We start from the raw sequence: 16,746 nt of genomic DNA, 5'->3' as shown, positions 1-16,746 counted from the left end.
TTCAAAGATAAAAAGGGTAAGGTGGTGTGGATGATGATATATTACTGTATTACACTGCCTGTCATGATCCATATGCCCTCCTACATAGCATTTCCTCTCACCTACATATGCCAAGAATTTATTTAACACTGGAAGTCTCTTCCTTTCCAACTAGGGCCCGGCAGAATGGCTCCCACAAAGAAGGGTGGCGAGAAGAAGAAGGGCCGTTCTGCCATCAATGAGGTAGTGACCAGAGAATACACCACCAACATTTACAAACGTATCCATGGAGTGGGTTTCAAGAAGTGTGCCCCTCGGGCACTCAAAGAGATCCGGAAATTTGCCATGAAGGAGATGGGAACTCCAGATGTGAGCATTGACACCAGGCTCAACAAAGCTGTCTGGGCCAAAGGAATAAGGAATGTTCCATACTGTATCCGTGTGCGGTTGTCCAGAAAATGTAATGAGGATGAAGATTCACCAAACAAGCTCTACACGCTGGTTACCTATGTACCTGTCACCAGTTTCAAAAATCTACAGACTGTTAATGTGGATGAGAACTAATCGCTGATTGTCAAATAAAGGTATAAAACTCTGAAAAACAAAAACAAACAAAACAAAAAACAAAAAACAAAACCCTGGAAGTCTATGTAATGAGATTTTATACTACATGTGTCCAGATGTACTCAAGAATACAAATCAGCAGTTATTTGCTATTCTTGAATGTCTACATTCTAGGGTTAAGGGTTCTGGATACATCCAACTATCAAGGTGATTGCTACTAGAGGCTGATTTTCTTCCAAGGGAAATAGCCTACTCTGTTTCATAAAAGCACCAAATTACCAAATACCATCCTTACCTGAGAGTTCAAACTGATAAACTGCTTGAGTGGCTTTAACAATGTCATCACTAAGAGAGTCCTTAACAATTCTAAATGTTTCTTCCACAGCTCCAGAACGTTGTTTTGGTGGTGGCTGTGGCTTCTCTTCTTTCAATTCCGGAATAACATCTGTAAAATATTATTGTTATAACGGCTTGAAAGCCTATGCAGTGTAAGGCTATACACAGAACTAATTAATTAACAGAAAAGACTTGCCACCAATGAGACTTGTTTGACAAAAATGACCTTAAATACATTTGGTGACATCAAAAAGCATAAGTCAAATTAATAGGATAACATCCAAACACATCAGTTATGATTATACATGTAAATGGTTTATACTCTTCAAATAAAAGGCTTACTGTCAGATTAGGTTTAAAAAAACCCCAAACCACTACTAAACTATAGTGGCTTTTTAAAAAAAAAAAAAACACAAAACAAACAAAAAAAAAAACAGGCTTAAACAGACTTTTAGGAGTAATAATTAGTTATTCCTCTGTCACTCCCTCCGAGTTCTAAAACCAAATGAGAAAAGAAAACACTAGAGTCAAAATCAGGGAAATCAGAATATAAACCATGAAATCAGTGGAGCTGAAATGGAGATTATAGCTTAAATCAATAGCCAAGTGACTTCCTAATAACTTTGCCTCTATATTGAAATTAGTTCTTTCATTCCTGAATTGAATTTGCCTCCTCCCATCAGGGCTTAGAAATGCCTCTGAAAATAAAGATTGTGTGAAAACCAGGGACAACCTTCTCAGAAAACCTTCACAGGGCTCTAAACCATAGAAAGTCGTTTCCTCTTCCAGTTTCATCAGATTGGTGTCCCTCCCACCGGATGAAAAGGGAGGTCAGGCTATCAGCCTCATGAAAGCCCCCTCCCTGCTCCCTCCGTCTAGAAACAGAAGGCCAGGGGAATGGAGGTTATCCACTTAACCCACTGGCCATAACCATCCAGCATATAATGAGCCAGGGGATCTACAGTCCATAAGACAATTCCCAGAGCATGAAGCTGTCTCTCACTATCAACCTCTGTTCCTTTGATATTTATCCTCCGGGAATCACTTGTGGGTAGTCTGGCAGTTGCCCCCAGAAACAAGTGAGAACAATTCATTAATTAAATTAACTCCAAGGCCAATATGTGCTTTAGGCTAAAATTTAAATCTCCATTTACTTTCGAACTCAAATTACACCCAGCCATATTGTCCAATATAACTCATCAAAGGTTATTAAACAAAATCTAATTGATAGCATAAAGCATCATACAACAGAAGCAATATAAAAGTATCCCATTTTGCTGGGTATAAATTACCTTCCATTATGATGATTCCAGAGACAAACAAAAACAATGATAAAATCCTTATCTACTTACAAGGTAAAATCCAAACAGATCTTAAAGATGAAATCCTCAAGATCCAACGGAGCAAAGAAGAAACACACTTTTTAAAAAACTTGTAGTCAGTTTATTATTTTAAAATTCATACAGATAATGTACCCCTTTACTGCCTACACCCAGGGCAAACAACTCCGACTGCCCTGCCTTTGGCATGGCATTGCTTTTTATTGATGGGACAATATGTATAAATGATGACCATAAGTATACAGCTCAAAACGTTATCAGAAGAATTGGATGGTAGAAAGGGTAAAGGAGAGTGAGAGGTATAGGCTTTCAGTTATGGAATGATTAAGTCACAGGGATAAAAGGTACAACATAAAGAAAAAATTAAAAGTTATGACATAGGGAATATAGTCAGTGGTATTGTAATAACACTGTATGATGACACGTGGTAGCTACTCGTGGTGAACATAGCATAATGTATAGAGGTGTCAAATCACCATGTGTACACCTAAAACTAATGTAATATTCTGTGTCAACTATACTCAGTAAACTTTTTAAAAGGTTATCAGTAAGTCCCCCAGGAGCCTGTGGTGCCAAAGAGATTGCAGCAAAAACTTCAGTGTAAGGTTTCTTTTATGTAAATTGCATAATTTATCATTGGGAATATTAAGACATGGCATAATGACTTTGCACAAGAGAATAAAACTACAGGAGACCAAAAACAAAAACAAAAACAAAAACAAAACAAAACAAGTCAGTAGTGGGACACCTGGGTGGCTCAGCAGTTGAGTGTCTGCCTTTGGCTCAGGGTTTGATCCCAGGGTCTGGGGATCTAGTCTTGCATCAGGCTCCCTGCAAGGAGCCTGCTTCTCCCTCTGCCCATGTCTCTGCCTATCTCTCTGTGTTTCTCATGAATAAATAAATAAAATCTTTAAAAAAAAGTAATTTTCTTGAAAGGTACAGTCAATAGACTACAAATATGTAAGCTTTAATGAGAAAGAGCATTTCAGTAACCAAAAAAAAAAAAAAAAAAGCAGTCGCTGTCATACCCTCTCCTAACTTTACACTTAAATATGAACATGTGAACAAAATACTAAATATCACTTAGACTTACAATCTACTGTCAGAATCTAGGAAGAAATGTTCAGTAACTCTAAAGTAGACAGAATCAGCCTAAGAACATAGGACTGCCTGTGCTTTGCTTCATGAAAGAGCTCAGAGAAAGAATTGCTCTGCTCACCTAAACAAAGAAGATAGCTTTCCATATTTTTAAACCTCTGGACCAGACTCTGAGCTTGTATCAGCTAGAAGACTAGCTGTTCTATAATGCGGCCTTTTAAGAACGCCTCCATCTTTCTTCTTTTTTTTTTTTTTAAAGATTTTATTTATTTATTCATGAGAGATAGAGAGAGAGGCAGAGACACAGGCAGAGGGAGAAGCATGCTCCCTGCAGGGAGCCCCATGTGGGACCGGGTCCCAGGTCCCGGGATCACACCTGAGCCAAAGACAGACGCTCAACCACTGAGCCACTCAGGTGTCCCCACCTCCATCTTTCAAATCCAATTTCAAAGCTTGTAGTTCCCAAATATCAGAGGAGCAGACAGTAGGGGGAGCCTTGTAGTAATTCATCCTAGGAAGTACAAGTCCCAAAGGGTTACTGATAAAAATGGGGAGAGGAAGAACCTTGGGAGCAGGGCATGCAGGAAACAGTAGGAGGTAAAAGAAAGTCCCATGTCAATCCTGCACACTGGCACCAGCTATATGCCTAACAGGTACTACAACAGAAGCTACAGCTTTGGAAGAGAATTCCACCAGATGGACAGGGAGTGGAGCCAAAAGCAATCCATGCACCTCTGTCATTTGATTGTACTAGCTCTTGAGATAGCTCCCAATCTGGAAATGATTTAACGGGGGGGGGGGGGAGGATGATAACCTGATGCCTATGAAAAACAGTGTACCATTGAAGAGAAAAAAAAATCCATCTTTAAAAATAATTCACTATGAAATCCACAAGAATTCCTCCACATGAAAACTCTATGAGACAGGGGCACAAAGTCATATATAACTGGCTGGGATGAAAAGATAATGGAAAAAAATGAAAAAGGAAATAGAGCACATGAGAAACAAAAAGTACGACAGCAAAAATAAAAGAAACACTATAGGCCATAGGGACGAGATGAAAAGTGTCAACGATCTTTTTTTTTTTTTTCAATGTAGACTCCATACCCAACGTGGGCTTCAATTCATAACCTCAAGATCAAGAGTTGTACATTTTACTCAATGAGCCAGGCAGGCACCCCGTCAAAAGTCTTATCAGCGATATACAGTACAAACTTGGAAAGGTCTCCCAGGATGCAGAAGGAAAGAACAATAAGATAGAAACAATAAAAGGTGGTGACAAATACAAAGGAAAGGAGAAGGACAGCTAGGCTAAGAGTAAGTGTTTCTGGGGAGAATCCAAAATAACTGGAACAGAAGCAGTTAAAACTATAAAGAAAAACAACAATAAACTGAACAAACAGGACTCCCTGGGCTCCCTGTGTTGCAATGAGGTGGAGCAGGGAGGAGAGGAGATCAATGAAGAAATGATAGTACTGTTTTTAATATGAGAAAAGACACACATTTAAAATTATGTGCATAGTTTACAATATACTTCATAAGCTACAAATACATTATATAAAACAAACATACACAGCACAAATAACCAGAAAAGGTACAATCAAATGTTAATAGGATTATTAACCTGAAAGGTGAGCCATTCCCCCAGTTGATGACGGAGGGATTACACAATGAGAGAGAAAGTGTGAAGTCAACATACAGTGGATGTGGATATGGACTAAAAAAAAAACATCACCTGAAAGAGATGTTAGATTCCAGGCCAGATATACTGGATGATTACCTATGTGAATATATTAATGTACCTAAAAAACTATTGAATAGAATTGCATGAACAAGGAAGAATAGAGAAAAGAGCTACAGCAGCAAATGCTCTGTCCAGCAGCATATGGGGAAGAGAAGCTTTAGCCAAGGGAATGGGAGTATTGTGACCTCAAGGATGAGGGCATCCCTCATGCGGAGATGGATATATGGAATGCAGTCAATACACCTGACATATTCTGATTCCACAAGCAAAATTGCTTCTATCAAAATTTGATGCTAACAAACATCAAATTTCAATAGAAGTGTATCTTATATTTTACTTATCTAACCTCTCTCATTCTGATTCTACAGTCATGAAACAACCTTCTGATTATAATTCTGTTCCCTATGTCATTATGACCCAAGGGAGAGAATGGGCTGTTATACCAACTACGTACTTAGTCCATGAGATGGCAACTCTTCATCATAAATTAATAAATTGGATTACTGCAGGGAAATATGCTAATTTAAAGGACATTAAGTATTTGGGAGTTAGAAAAGCAATTTGAGTTTACTGTTTATGGCTATGGGCTTTGCAACCAGAAACTACAAATTAAATCCTGGTTCTGCCACATGCATGATTTCGGATGTAAAACGAAGATAATACTTGCCTTGTAGGCTCATAAGTGTTCAATGAGATAGTGAATGCAAAGGACTTAGCATAGTGTTTGAAACATAGTAGTGTTCAATAAATATCTGTTGAAAAACAAAATGAATATATGTGATCAATAAGTAGTTCTTATTAATTTAAATTTGGAATCTAAATGAGTGCAGATCCATTATCAGGGTGATAAGCCAAAAAAAAAAAAAAAAAAAAAAAAAAACACCAGCATTTTGCTCTTGCCTACCTACCCTGAAGTCTAGACTCTTTTAGACTTTCATAAGCTGTATATTTTTCAAGTTTTTTATAGAAAAGTTAGATAGAAAAGTTGCCTTTAGAAAAAAAAAGATTTTTATTTCTTCATGAAAGACAGAGAAGCAGAGACATAAGCAGAGGGAGAAGCTGGCTCCATGCAGGGAGCCCAATGTGGGACTCGTTCCCGGGACTCCAGGATAACGCCCTGGGCCGAAGGCAGGTGCCAAACCGTTGAGCCACCCAGGGATCCCCAAAGTTGCCATTTTTAAGTAGTTTTTTAAACTATCTCCAAAAATGTGGACAAAGAAAAGATAAAGATAGAAAAGAGGAAGCCAGAAAAAAGGTTGGCACTGAAATGCACTGCGGTATAAGGTTCTATAAATTTGCTACAGAAGTATACAGGAAATTTGTTCTTAAATTTCCTTGTAGCCATCTAAAGAATCTGTGATCACTTAGGAGAGTCACCATGTCTAGAAGATAAAAATAAGGTAAGAGCCCAGGAGAAGCGATTCTTGTTAATAAATCATGAGAGAACTTCTCATGGCTATTTGTTAAAGTGTGTCTTCTGACATCTTTCAGTAAGCTAGTGGCATAAAGTCAGAACACAAGGACTAAAATGTAAACTCTGGACCAATTAAAGGAAGCTATTGTTCCTAAATTACAAAAACAAAATAAGGTAAAACCAAAACCTCCTCTGAAGTTAATTTCTTCCATAAAGTAGTCATACAGCATGAACTCTGAGAATATTTGGTGTACTTTGATCGACACATTTTTCTTCAAAATAAAATAACACATCAACATGAAATACCTAAAGACAGTGCCAAGAAAAAGAACTAAAGCCTTTAAAAGGGTTTGTTTTCTTTTTAGACTTTTTTAAAAAAAACAAATGAAAAGAATGTATTAAGAACTTCTTACTCGTAGAAGGAAAATATAATCTTTGCTTGAATTAACAAAGACCATATATTACTACTTGTCTAGTTTAAATTACAAAATAGCTTAAAAGCATAAGGCAAGAATGTCCAATTTAATATTCTGAAAGATGGGCAGCCCGGGTAGCTCAGTGGTTTAGCGCTGCCTTCAGTCCAGGGCATGATCCTGGAGACCCAGGATCGAATCCCACATCAGGCTCCCTGCATGGAGCCTGCTTCTCCCTCTGCCTGTGTCTCTGCCTCTCTCTCTCTTTCTATGAATAAATAAATAAAATAAAATAAAAATATTCTGAAAGAAATAAAATAGTTAGCATCTTTATTTTCCTACATAAAATATGGTCTATACCTACCACGTGATTCCGCTTTCTTGATAATTATATCTGGGTGTTCATCTAAGAAGAAATCTGGTAACAAGGGATGGCCTGGAAATTGACCAAAAAAAAAAAAAAATCAGGTCACTATGACAACTCCAATATATTAAGATTTTAACACCTGTTTAGTGAACATTGTATGTTTTTATTGTAATGATCATCCTAGTGCAATGGAAAAGACTCCCATGAGAACCGTCAAACTACTTGACAAAGCTAAAATACTTTTCCCATAACCAAGTTATCCTCCTTTACTATGGCAAATTTCATCTCTAAGATCCAACCAAATTATGTTGTGCCTCACAACTGCTCTCCCAGGAGGCTGTGCCCCCTTCTCACCATCCATTCTATCCAACCCTTTTGTCCTACATCTCTCCAGAGTGCCCCGGACTCACCTGGCCCCCTGGGAGAAGGGGGTTCCTCATTGAGAAGGACTTGTTTCCCATCTCTGTCCCTCTCAGAATATTAAAAAAACTGCAGGAATGCACTGGTCTTTGTTATATCCTAACATTTATCAAAATACCCATCTTAAGTTCTCAACACTTGATAGGATTTTTAACCTTAAATTTAAGACTTTGTGCACAATGACACTGTGTCTTTAAAACCTAAAGTAGTAATTACATTGTACCAGAACCCAGAAGACCTGGATCTGGTTTAAGTTCTGTCCCTTATTAGATGACTGCTCCAAGGCAAAGATTAATTTCTTTGGGCCTGTTTTTCTACTGTAAATATTAACTGCTGGATACTGTGATTGTATCATATGCCAGGCACTGTGCCAAGCACATTATACACATTACTGCATTTTTTTCTTACAAACATCCTGTGTGGAAGTTGTTATTCCCTTAACTTGACGAATAAGGAAAGTGAAGCTCAGAGAAAGTGGGTGACATGCCTGAAGTCACACAGCTAGTGAGCAGCTGAACTAGAATCTGAACCTAGGTCATCTTCTCTCAAACTCCATGCTCTTAATCCCTAAAAATACTGCTTCCCTCACAGGATTGCTGTGAAGAGCAAATAGATAATGTATATTAAATTGCTTTGTGGGACACCTGGGTGGCTCAGTGGTTGACTGTCTGCCTTTGGCTCAGGTCATGATCCCCGGGTCCTGGGATCAAGTCCCCACATCAGGCTCCCCGCAGGGAACCTGCTTCTCCCACCGCTTATGTCTCTGCCTCTCTGTGTCTCTCGTGAATAAATAAAATGTAAAAACAAAACAAAACCCCATACAACTGCTTTGTAAAACCATAAAGAGCTATTTAATCTAATTCAGTTAAACTGAAGAGACATACGGGGGGACACAAATATAAATATGCGGAAGTGCAACCTAATGAATAATATTTAAAATACACTTCAGCACAAATAAATATCTCTCACAGCTATATTGTCTCATTTAATACAGATTATGTTTTATACATAAAGATCTCATTATCACCATCATCACCTTCAATTTCAGAGAGGAAGAATGATTTTTGAACAAGGGGGCCTACTGAGAACTTCTCAAATCATAGGGCAGACTGTACAAAGGGCAGACTGTTCACTCATCTTCACCATCCAGTAAGCTAGCTGCTCTTAAGAGACTGCCCTAAAGAGAAAAATATTTGAAAGAGTCCATATTCCTAAAAAGTTTTCATAGGAGACTCACTCTCGTATCACTTATTACCACATCTTTGAATAAAGTCTTTACTTTGTGATTTTAAGACCAACATTAAAAACCAATTTTCAGTTTCAGTTTCAAGATCTGGAAATGGCTATTAGCTGATGTGCCTTCTGTATCTGTACATTACTTAAAAAGCTCTCAATTCACTTCTATTTTTCCTTTCTTTTTGAAGTTAGTATGGTCTTCCCCTTCATTAGGAGGTTGGCTTTTAAAAGAACATAGTAGTTTTGTAATCACACAAACGTGCATACAAAACAGGTAAGTGTTTCTTGAAGGCAATGTAGAAAAATACATCACTACTTTTAGAAACTGTAAGCATTACCTGGTTTAATTGCATAGATGTCAAAATTTTTTATTCCTTCTTCTCTTAAGATATTTTCATCAATAATAAAGTTTCCAGTAAAACTTTTTGGCCTTTTAAAAATGGAATAGGCAGCATCGGCAATGATCTCAACTTTTCTACACTGGCTTTCAATACCAGATCCTCCCAGCATATCCATAGCAGCGGTGTGGATGGCTGCAGAGAGAACACACATACAGAACTCCAAATCAAATAACAGGACTGTGTAAGTAACAAGACAGCTGATCTCTTTATTTCACAGGTGATGAAAACAAGGTCCAGAGAGCTTAAGGGATTTTCTGCTGACATAAGTGGGTAGAAAACACACAATCCTTACTCTACACAACACTGCCTCATAAAACAAAACGCCTTTGTGAGACTCACAGCAAAATTCAATTAGACTTCGGATTTAGAATGCTCTAGAATTTGCATTTGATTCTTGAATGTTAAGAAAGCCAAGAAGGTATAACAGAAAAAGCACCAAGAAGTCAGTCAGGTGAGCAGGACTGTTAGGCCAACTATGTTGTGGTTTTTGGCAAGTCACTTGAACCTCTATGGGCCTCGGTTTCCTGTCTCTAAATATAGAGCTCATTTCCTAAGTTTATTGTCTCACCCCTCTATTAGAATATAGAGGCTTTGATTTAAATAAAAAACTAATATTTTTTTTTTTTTCCTAGGGGCACCTGGGTGGCTCAGTCGGTTAAGTGTCTGCCTTCAGCTCAGGTCATGATCTCTGGTTCCTGAGATCGAGCCCTGAGTCAGGCTCCCTGCTCATCGGGGAGTCTACTTCTGCTTCTGCCTCTCCCTCTGCCCTTCCTCCTTATTTGTGTTCTCTCTCACATTCTCTCTCAAATAATATCTTTAAAATTTTTTTTAAATTAAAAACTAAAAAATTATTTAAAAAAAGAATATAGAGTCTTTGTTTTTCTTGTATGCCTAGTGGCTAAAGCAATGACAAATGCATCATAAGCACTCAATAAATACTAGCTGGATTTTTTTTGTGGTCCCTTTTAAGCTCAGGTACTACTTTATTTTATTTATTTATTTATTTAAAGATTTTATTTATTTATCATAGAGACACAGGCAGAGAGAGAGGCAGGCTCCATGCAGGGAGCCTGATGTGGGACTCGATCCCGGGTCTCCAGGATCATGCCCTGGGCCGAAGGCGGCGCTAAACCACTGCGCCACCAGGGCTGCCCATCAGGTACTACTTTAATACAGGAAATACCAGAAAATAACGAGAAGCAAAGGAAGTATTTAAAAATTATCTATAATCCCCCTACTCAGAGATAATTACTATTAATATGTGCATATAATATTTACTGTTTTAGGTGCATATAACTTTTTTTAAAGACTTTATTTATTTGAGAGAGCAAGTAAGCATAAGCAGGGGGGAGGGGGAGGGGCAGAGGGAGAAGCAGACTTCCTGCTGAGCAAGGAGCCTAATGTAGTACTTGATCCCAGGACCCAGCGATCATGACCTAAGTTGAAGGCAGACTCTGCTTAACCAACTGAGCCACCCAGGTGCCCCCTTGTTTTAGGTGCAATTTTTAAATTCTATGTTTTTTTTATGAGGTAACTTGAAATTCTACCCTTCAAAGTACACTATTAATTATACATACTCAAAATTGTGAACAGTAACTTATCTCAATTTACTTAAATATATTTTAGCTTATATTTCAAACAATGAAATCAGCTTGTTTAAATGTACCTTAGGTTTCAGTTTCTAGTAATTTTTTAAAGATTTTATTTGCTCATGAGAGATACAGAGAAAGAGGCAGAGACACAGGCAGAGGGAGAAGCAGGCTCCCTGCAGGGAAGCCTCATGTGGGACTTGATTCCAGGACCCTGGGATCACGCCCTGAGCCCAAGGCAAATGTTCAACCACTGAGCCACTCAGGAGTTCACAGTTTCTATTAATTTAAAAGTTCTCTCCATACCACTGTTAAACCATCATTTTAAATCATTACGTAATGGAATAATTTACATAATTCAGTCCACAAGATGAAGTTTATAGCTTTTATAGCCACTGATCTCCTTTCATTTATTCAACATATAGTGATGGAGTCAGGCACTATTGCAGGGATTGGGGACAAATGAGTTGATAGAACAGACAAAAGCTCCTACCTTCATGGTGATCACATTCTAGCACACATCCCTACTTCAAAGACAGCACAGTTAACTTGGGGAATATCCTAAAAGCACCGAGTTAGAAAATTAGTCCCTACCTTTTAACTATAGTTCCTTTACTAGGAAGAAATTTTTTATTTAACCAATAGTTCAAGAGCTCTGGTCTCTCTCTTAATGTGATACTTTATCAATAAAAAATGGCTGCTAGGGATCCCTGGGTGGCGCAGTGGTTTGGCGCCTGCCTTTGGCCCAGGGTGCGATCCCGGAGATCCGGGATCGAATCCCACGTCGGGCTCCCGGTGCATGGAGCCTGCTTCTCCCTCTGCCTGTGTCTCTGCCTCTCTCTCTCTCTCTCTCTCTCTGTGTGTGACTATCATAAATAAATAAAAATAAAAAAAAATGGCTGCTAATATTTATCAAGTGCATCTTATGCTAGGCATGCTGCTACATATGCTATATTAGTTATTCAAATGAATTCTATGAGGTAGGTACTGTTATTATTCCTGTTTTACAAAGGAGAGCACTCACACAGAGGAGTTAAGTAACCTGTCCAAGGTTACAGGAGCTAAAATTCAAACACCTAACAGCTTGACTTCAGAGCCAGGATCTTAACCACCATGAATCTAAAGGGTCATATGATCAATATTAACCAACATTCTTAGACTTCAGTTATCTCACTCCCATAAACTGCAGAATTTTTTTTTCTTTTCGAGAGACCGCGAAGAAATGAGCATGCAGGCAGTGGGGAAGGATGGAAGGAGAGGAAGAGAGAATCCCAAGGAGGCTCCATGCTGAATGCGGAGCCCAACACAGGGTCTGATCTCCGGACCCTGAGATCATGACCCAAGCTGAAATCAAGAGTCAGACACGTAACCAACTGAGTCACCCAGGCACCCTAACTGTAGAATTTTTCTAAAAATATTTCAATTAAAAAAAAATTCAATATAAGTGCCTGGCCAGGATAGCATGGGACTCTTGGGCTCTGGGTCATGGGTTTAAGCCCCACATTGGATGCAGAGGTTACTTAAAATAAATAAACTTTAAAAAATGTCAATATAGGGATCTCTGGGTGGCGCACCGGTTTAGCGCCTGCCTTTGGCCCAGGGCGCGATCCTGGAGACCTGGGATCGAATCCCATGTCGGGCTCCCGGTGCATGGAGCCTGCTTCTCCCTCTGCCTATGTCTCTGCTTCTCTCTCTCTCTCTCTCTCTCTGTGTGACTATCATAAATAAATAAAAATTAAAAAAAAAATGTCAATATAGTGCATCTTATAACTGTATGCATATGTTTATACTCTAATCTCACTGTAGACCATATGAATAAGAATTCTTAGAAACTCTAAATTAAGAATATGTCATGGATGTATACATGTTTCCTGCATGTTCATGTGTACAAATATGTACACAACTTAAGAACAATGAATGATTTTCCCAAACAACCTATCTTTACTTCAGTAATCTTTCTACAGAAGATACCAAAGAAGGCAGAGATGCTCAAAAATCAGGAAATAAGCCAGAGTTATTTTCAAGAAACATTTTGCAATGTCGTAGGCTGCCCTAATAAGTTTTAAAACTGGTAACAGAAGCAAGTTCTCAGTAGGATATATCAAATGAAATTTCTGAAAAGAAAATAAGCAAAAATTTTCATGAAACCTGTTATGCCTTGGATCACAAGAATCCTAAAGATGACCCTAGAACTTAATTATTATTAAGAAATAATTGGAGAAGTATCTAATAGTTTCCAATTGATTCTCCTGATTGCAAGCTGCTCAAAACACACAGTAACAAGAGCCTTAATATCAACCAAAGAGGGGCACCTGAGTGGCTCAGTTGGTTAAGCATCTGCCTTTGGCTCAGGTCATGATCCCAGGGTCCTGGGATAGAGCCCTGCATCAGGCTTCCTGCTCAACAAGGAGTCTGCTTCTCCTTCTTCTTCTGCCTCTCCTCATGCTCCATCTCTTCTCAAATAAATAAATAAAACCTTAAAAAAAATATTGACCAAAGATGTTCTTTCACATAAACATAGAGAGTACATAGCAGACTTAAAACATCAGCATTGCCTTTGACTCCTCCACTGGAAAGAGAGCTTGTCTCACCTCTTTAACACCTGCCAGCCCCCAAAGGCATACACATATTCTTTGTGTACTCCTGAACCAAAGATATCATTGATCATAAAGTGTACCGCTAAGAAAAAAGAACACCTGCAATTAAACTACAGTACGTCATTAATAGTAAGAGCATCCTATCAAAGATGTAAAAATGTGAAAACATGGGCATCTCAGGATCAATGAAATATATATAAACTGCTATTTAAACAAGTTGGTAACCAAGTCCCTTAAAAAACAGGAAACTAGTTTTGATTTCCAGCACCATGGAGGCCAGCTATTATCTTATTGTCCTGACCTCCCTGGTTAGCTGAGTTCCCACGTCTATTTATAATGTGGTCCAGGTGACAGAGGACTGCAGCTGTTCTGATACTTTTTTTTTAAAGATTTATTTATTTATTCATGATAGGCACAGAGAGAGAGAGAGGCAGAGACACAGGCAGAGGGAGAAGCAGGCTCCATGCCGGGAGCCCGACTCAGGACTCGATCCCGGGACCCCAGGATCGCTCCCCGGGCCAAAGGCAGGCACCAAACCGCTGAGCCACCCAGGGATCCCTCTGATACTTCTCTTAATCTTCCTCCCTGCTGTCAGTTCTGCGATCAACAGCTGGATTCCCTGGTTCCTCACCCTAGGCCATGTGAGGTCTATTTCAAAGTGTACTTTCCTCTTCTATCACACTCATTCTGACCACTCAAGAGGTAAGAGGCAGCAGGCATTTTGAATAGCAGCCCACTTCCCTTCTCCCCACCTCACCCTCCATTTTGACACAAACTATGAAGTCAGTCTTGTAAAAAGAACAAGTAATACCTTTTTTTTTAAGATTTAAAAAATCTCTAAGAGACACAGAGAGAAGAGAGAGACACAGGCAGAGGGAGAAGCAGGCTCCCCAAAGGGAGCCCGATGTGGGACTAGATCCCAGAATTCCAGGATCACGCCCTGAGCCGAAGGCAGATGCTCAACTGCTGAGCCACCTAGGCGTCCCAAAAGTCCTAAAAGTTATACTTTTATACTTCTTAAGCTGACCTAGCTGGGGCTTGAGAGCCTCCTGTTATTTAAACTACTAAGGCCTGTTCTCTGACTCCTCTGGATGTGTTGAATTCAATGGGGTGAGAAGTTCTAAATCCAGAAGGGAAAATGTGGCCAGTGTACAGAAGGAACATGAAGCCAGAAAGGACAAAGAGTGGACTAGGGCACTGTTCTGATTATAGTTACACAGAGGTTACACTGTGTCCATTCCATTAAGTGCAAGAAGTCTTTTTTTTTTTAATTTTTATTTATTTATGATAGTCACACACAGAGAGAGAGAGGCAGAGACACAGGCAGAGGGAGAAGCAGGCTCCATGCACCGGGAGCCCGACATGGGATTCGATCCCGGGTCTCCAGGATCCCGCCCTGGGCCAACGACAGGCGCCAAACTGCTGCGCCACCCAGGGATCCCTAAATCTCCTTTTCCATGAAGGGAATAATGTTGGGAGATTATTTCTGGTCCCAGTAAGCATAGAGAGGGCTGCTCTACACAGCCTTGGAAGAGAAAACATGCTTTTTTAAATAGAGGCCTCACAAACAGCCTGAGGCCTGGACACCCTCTCAAATCCATTTTCATTGTCTCAGTCATGAATAACTCAATATCCTAGCTAGCGTTTTTGCCTCCTCTATGATCTTCTAAACCATCCATTCAGATGTCAAATTAAACTTTTTTTTTTAAAGATTTTATTTATTTATTCATGAGAGATAGAGAGAGAGGCAGAGACACAGGCAGAGGGAGAAGCAGGCTCCATGCAGGGAGCCCAACATGAGACTCGATCCCGGGTCTCCAGGATCACACCCTGGGCTGAAGGTGACACTAAGCTGAGCCACCCGGGCTGCCCCAAATTAAACTCCTTAAACTCATCAGCAACCCTATCACTCCATTTTTCCTCTGCTCTCCTGCTTCTAAAATTCTGACGTGGCTCTGTCCTGAATACAAGGTAAAATTCAAGCTCCTAAACTTGGCAATCAAGACCTGGGGCTTAGCTCATTCAGCACCCCCTGCCCAGCCAGCACCCCTCAACCTCACACCTACCCAACATTCCAGACAACTGCTCAAGTTCAGTGGGAAAAAACCCACAGCCCATCTATCATACATACATACACCAGTATTAAATTCCTTGACAGTTCCACCACAGTATTTTCTCATACCATGGCCTTTGTTGCACCCCCTACCAGGAACACCTTGTCCAATTCTTGAAGATTACAAAATCCCCTTCAATTTCAATTGTTTACCTTTATCAGAAAATCTCCTTTCATAACCTTTTTTTTTTTCTTTCATAACCTTTAACCACAACTACATGGCCCTCTTGTTCTTTTATTTATTTTTTTAAAGATTTATTTATTTATTCATGAGAGACAGAGAGAGAGGGGCAGAGACAGGCAGAGGGAGTAGCAGGCTCCCTGTGGGGAGCCTGATGTGGGACTAAATCCCAGATCCCAAGATCACACCCTGAGCCGAAGGCAGACGCTCAACCGCTGAGGCACCCAGGTGTCCCTCTCTTGCTCTTTCAAAAGTATCCTGTACATAATTCATAATGTCATGTATTTCAAGGAATAGGACTGTAAATTCAATTTACAATGCCATTAAGTCTAGGCCCCAAGTAATATCAATGGTTCCAAGATGTATAGTAAAACTTCTAAAATGATTATCTCAGAGCTAAAGCAAAGATGCTGGCAGCGAGCTGATTTCTCATGTCAATGCTGGTAGTGTCCTCCACATTCCCTTTCATGCAATGTTCTGCTCAAAAGGTCTATTTTGGAGCTAGGCAGGAGGTAATTTTACTGTACATTCATGAATTCATCAAATAGTTACTGAATGTTTACAGTGACTATAATAAAGTGAACAAAGCAGATACTGTCTCTGCCTTCAAGAAAATATCATTCTAGCAAGAAAGACATTGATTTGGTTATAAAATCAATAGTTTAATTACAAATGTTGTTAAGTTATGTGAGGGAGATATACAGACTATTAAATCCAGGGGTCAGTCCCCATCTTATAAGAACTATCAGCAGCAGGGCAGCCAGGGTGGCTCAGTGGTTTGGCACCACCTTCAGCCCAGGGCCTGATCCTGGAGACCCAGGATTGAGTTCCACGTCGGGCTCCCTGCATGGAGCCTGCTTCTCCCTCTGCCTGTGTCTCTGCCTCTCTCTCTCTCTGTCTCTCATGAATAAATAAATAAAATCTTTAAAAAAAAAAAAAAACACAAAAACCGTG

General features: G+C 39.5%; 1 protein-coding gene and 1 pseudogene across 3 annotated transcripts in view; one reads left to right on the top strand and one right to left on the bottom strand.

Moving 5' to 3' along the window:
* HSDL2 (hydroxysteroid dehydrogenase like 2) overlaps window positions 1-16,746 on the bottom strand; it is a 61,776-nt gene that overhangs the window by 15,908 nt on the left and 29,122 nt on the right. For all 3 annotated transcript variants that reach the window (XR_013388320.1, XM_077912923.1, XM_077912922.1), the window contains 3 exons: window positions 9,250-9,444; window positions 7,253-7,324; window positions 839-988 (listed from right to left, as the gene is read on the bottom strand). Coding sequence is in view for 2 of the 3 variants with exons in the window: in XM_077912923.1 (XP_077769049.1) it covers window positions 839-988; window positions 7,253-7,324; window positions 9,250-9,444 (417 nt within the window). In the remaining variant the exon portion in view is untranslated. The remainder of the gene's footprint in view (window positions 1-838; window positions 989-7,252; window positions 7,325-9,249; window positions 9,445-16,746) is intronic.
* LOC144322670 (large ribosomal subunit protein eL31 pseudogene) lies at window positions 142-576 on the top strand (annotated as a pseudogene).

Source organism: Canis aureus, chromosome 10, assembly GCF_053574225.1.
Source record: "Canis aureus isolate CA01 chromosome 10, VMU_Caureus_v.1.0, whole genome shotgun sequence".
Taxonomy (NCBI): Eukaryota; Metazoa; Chordata; class Mammalia; order Carnivora; family Canidae; genus Canis; species Canis aureus.
Note: the sequence above shows the minus strand (reverse complement) of the source record. Positions and strands in the feature narration are given on the sequence as shown.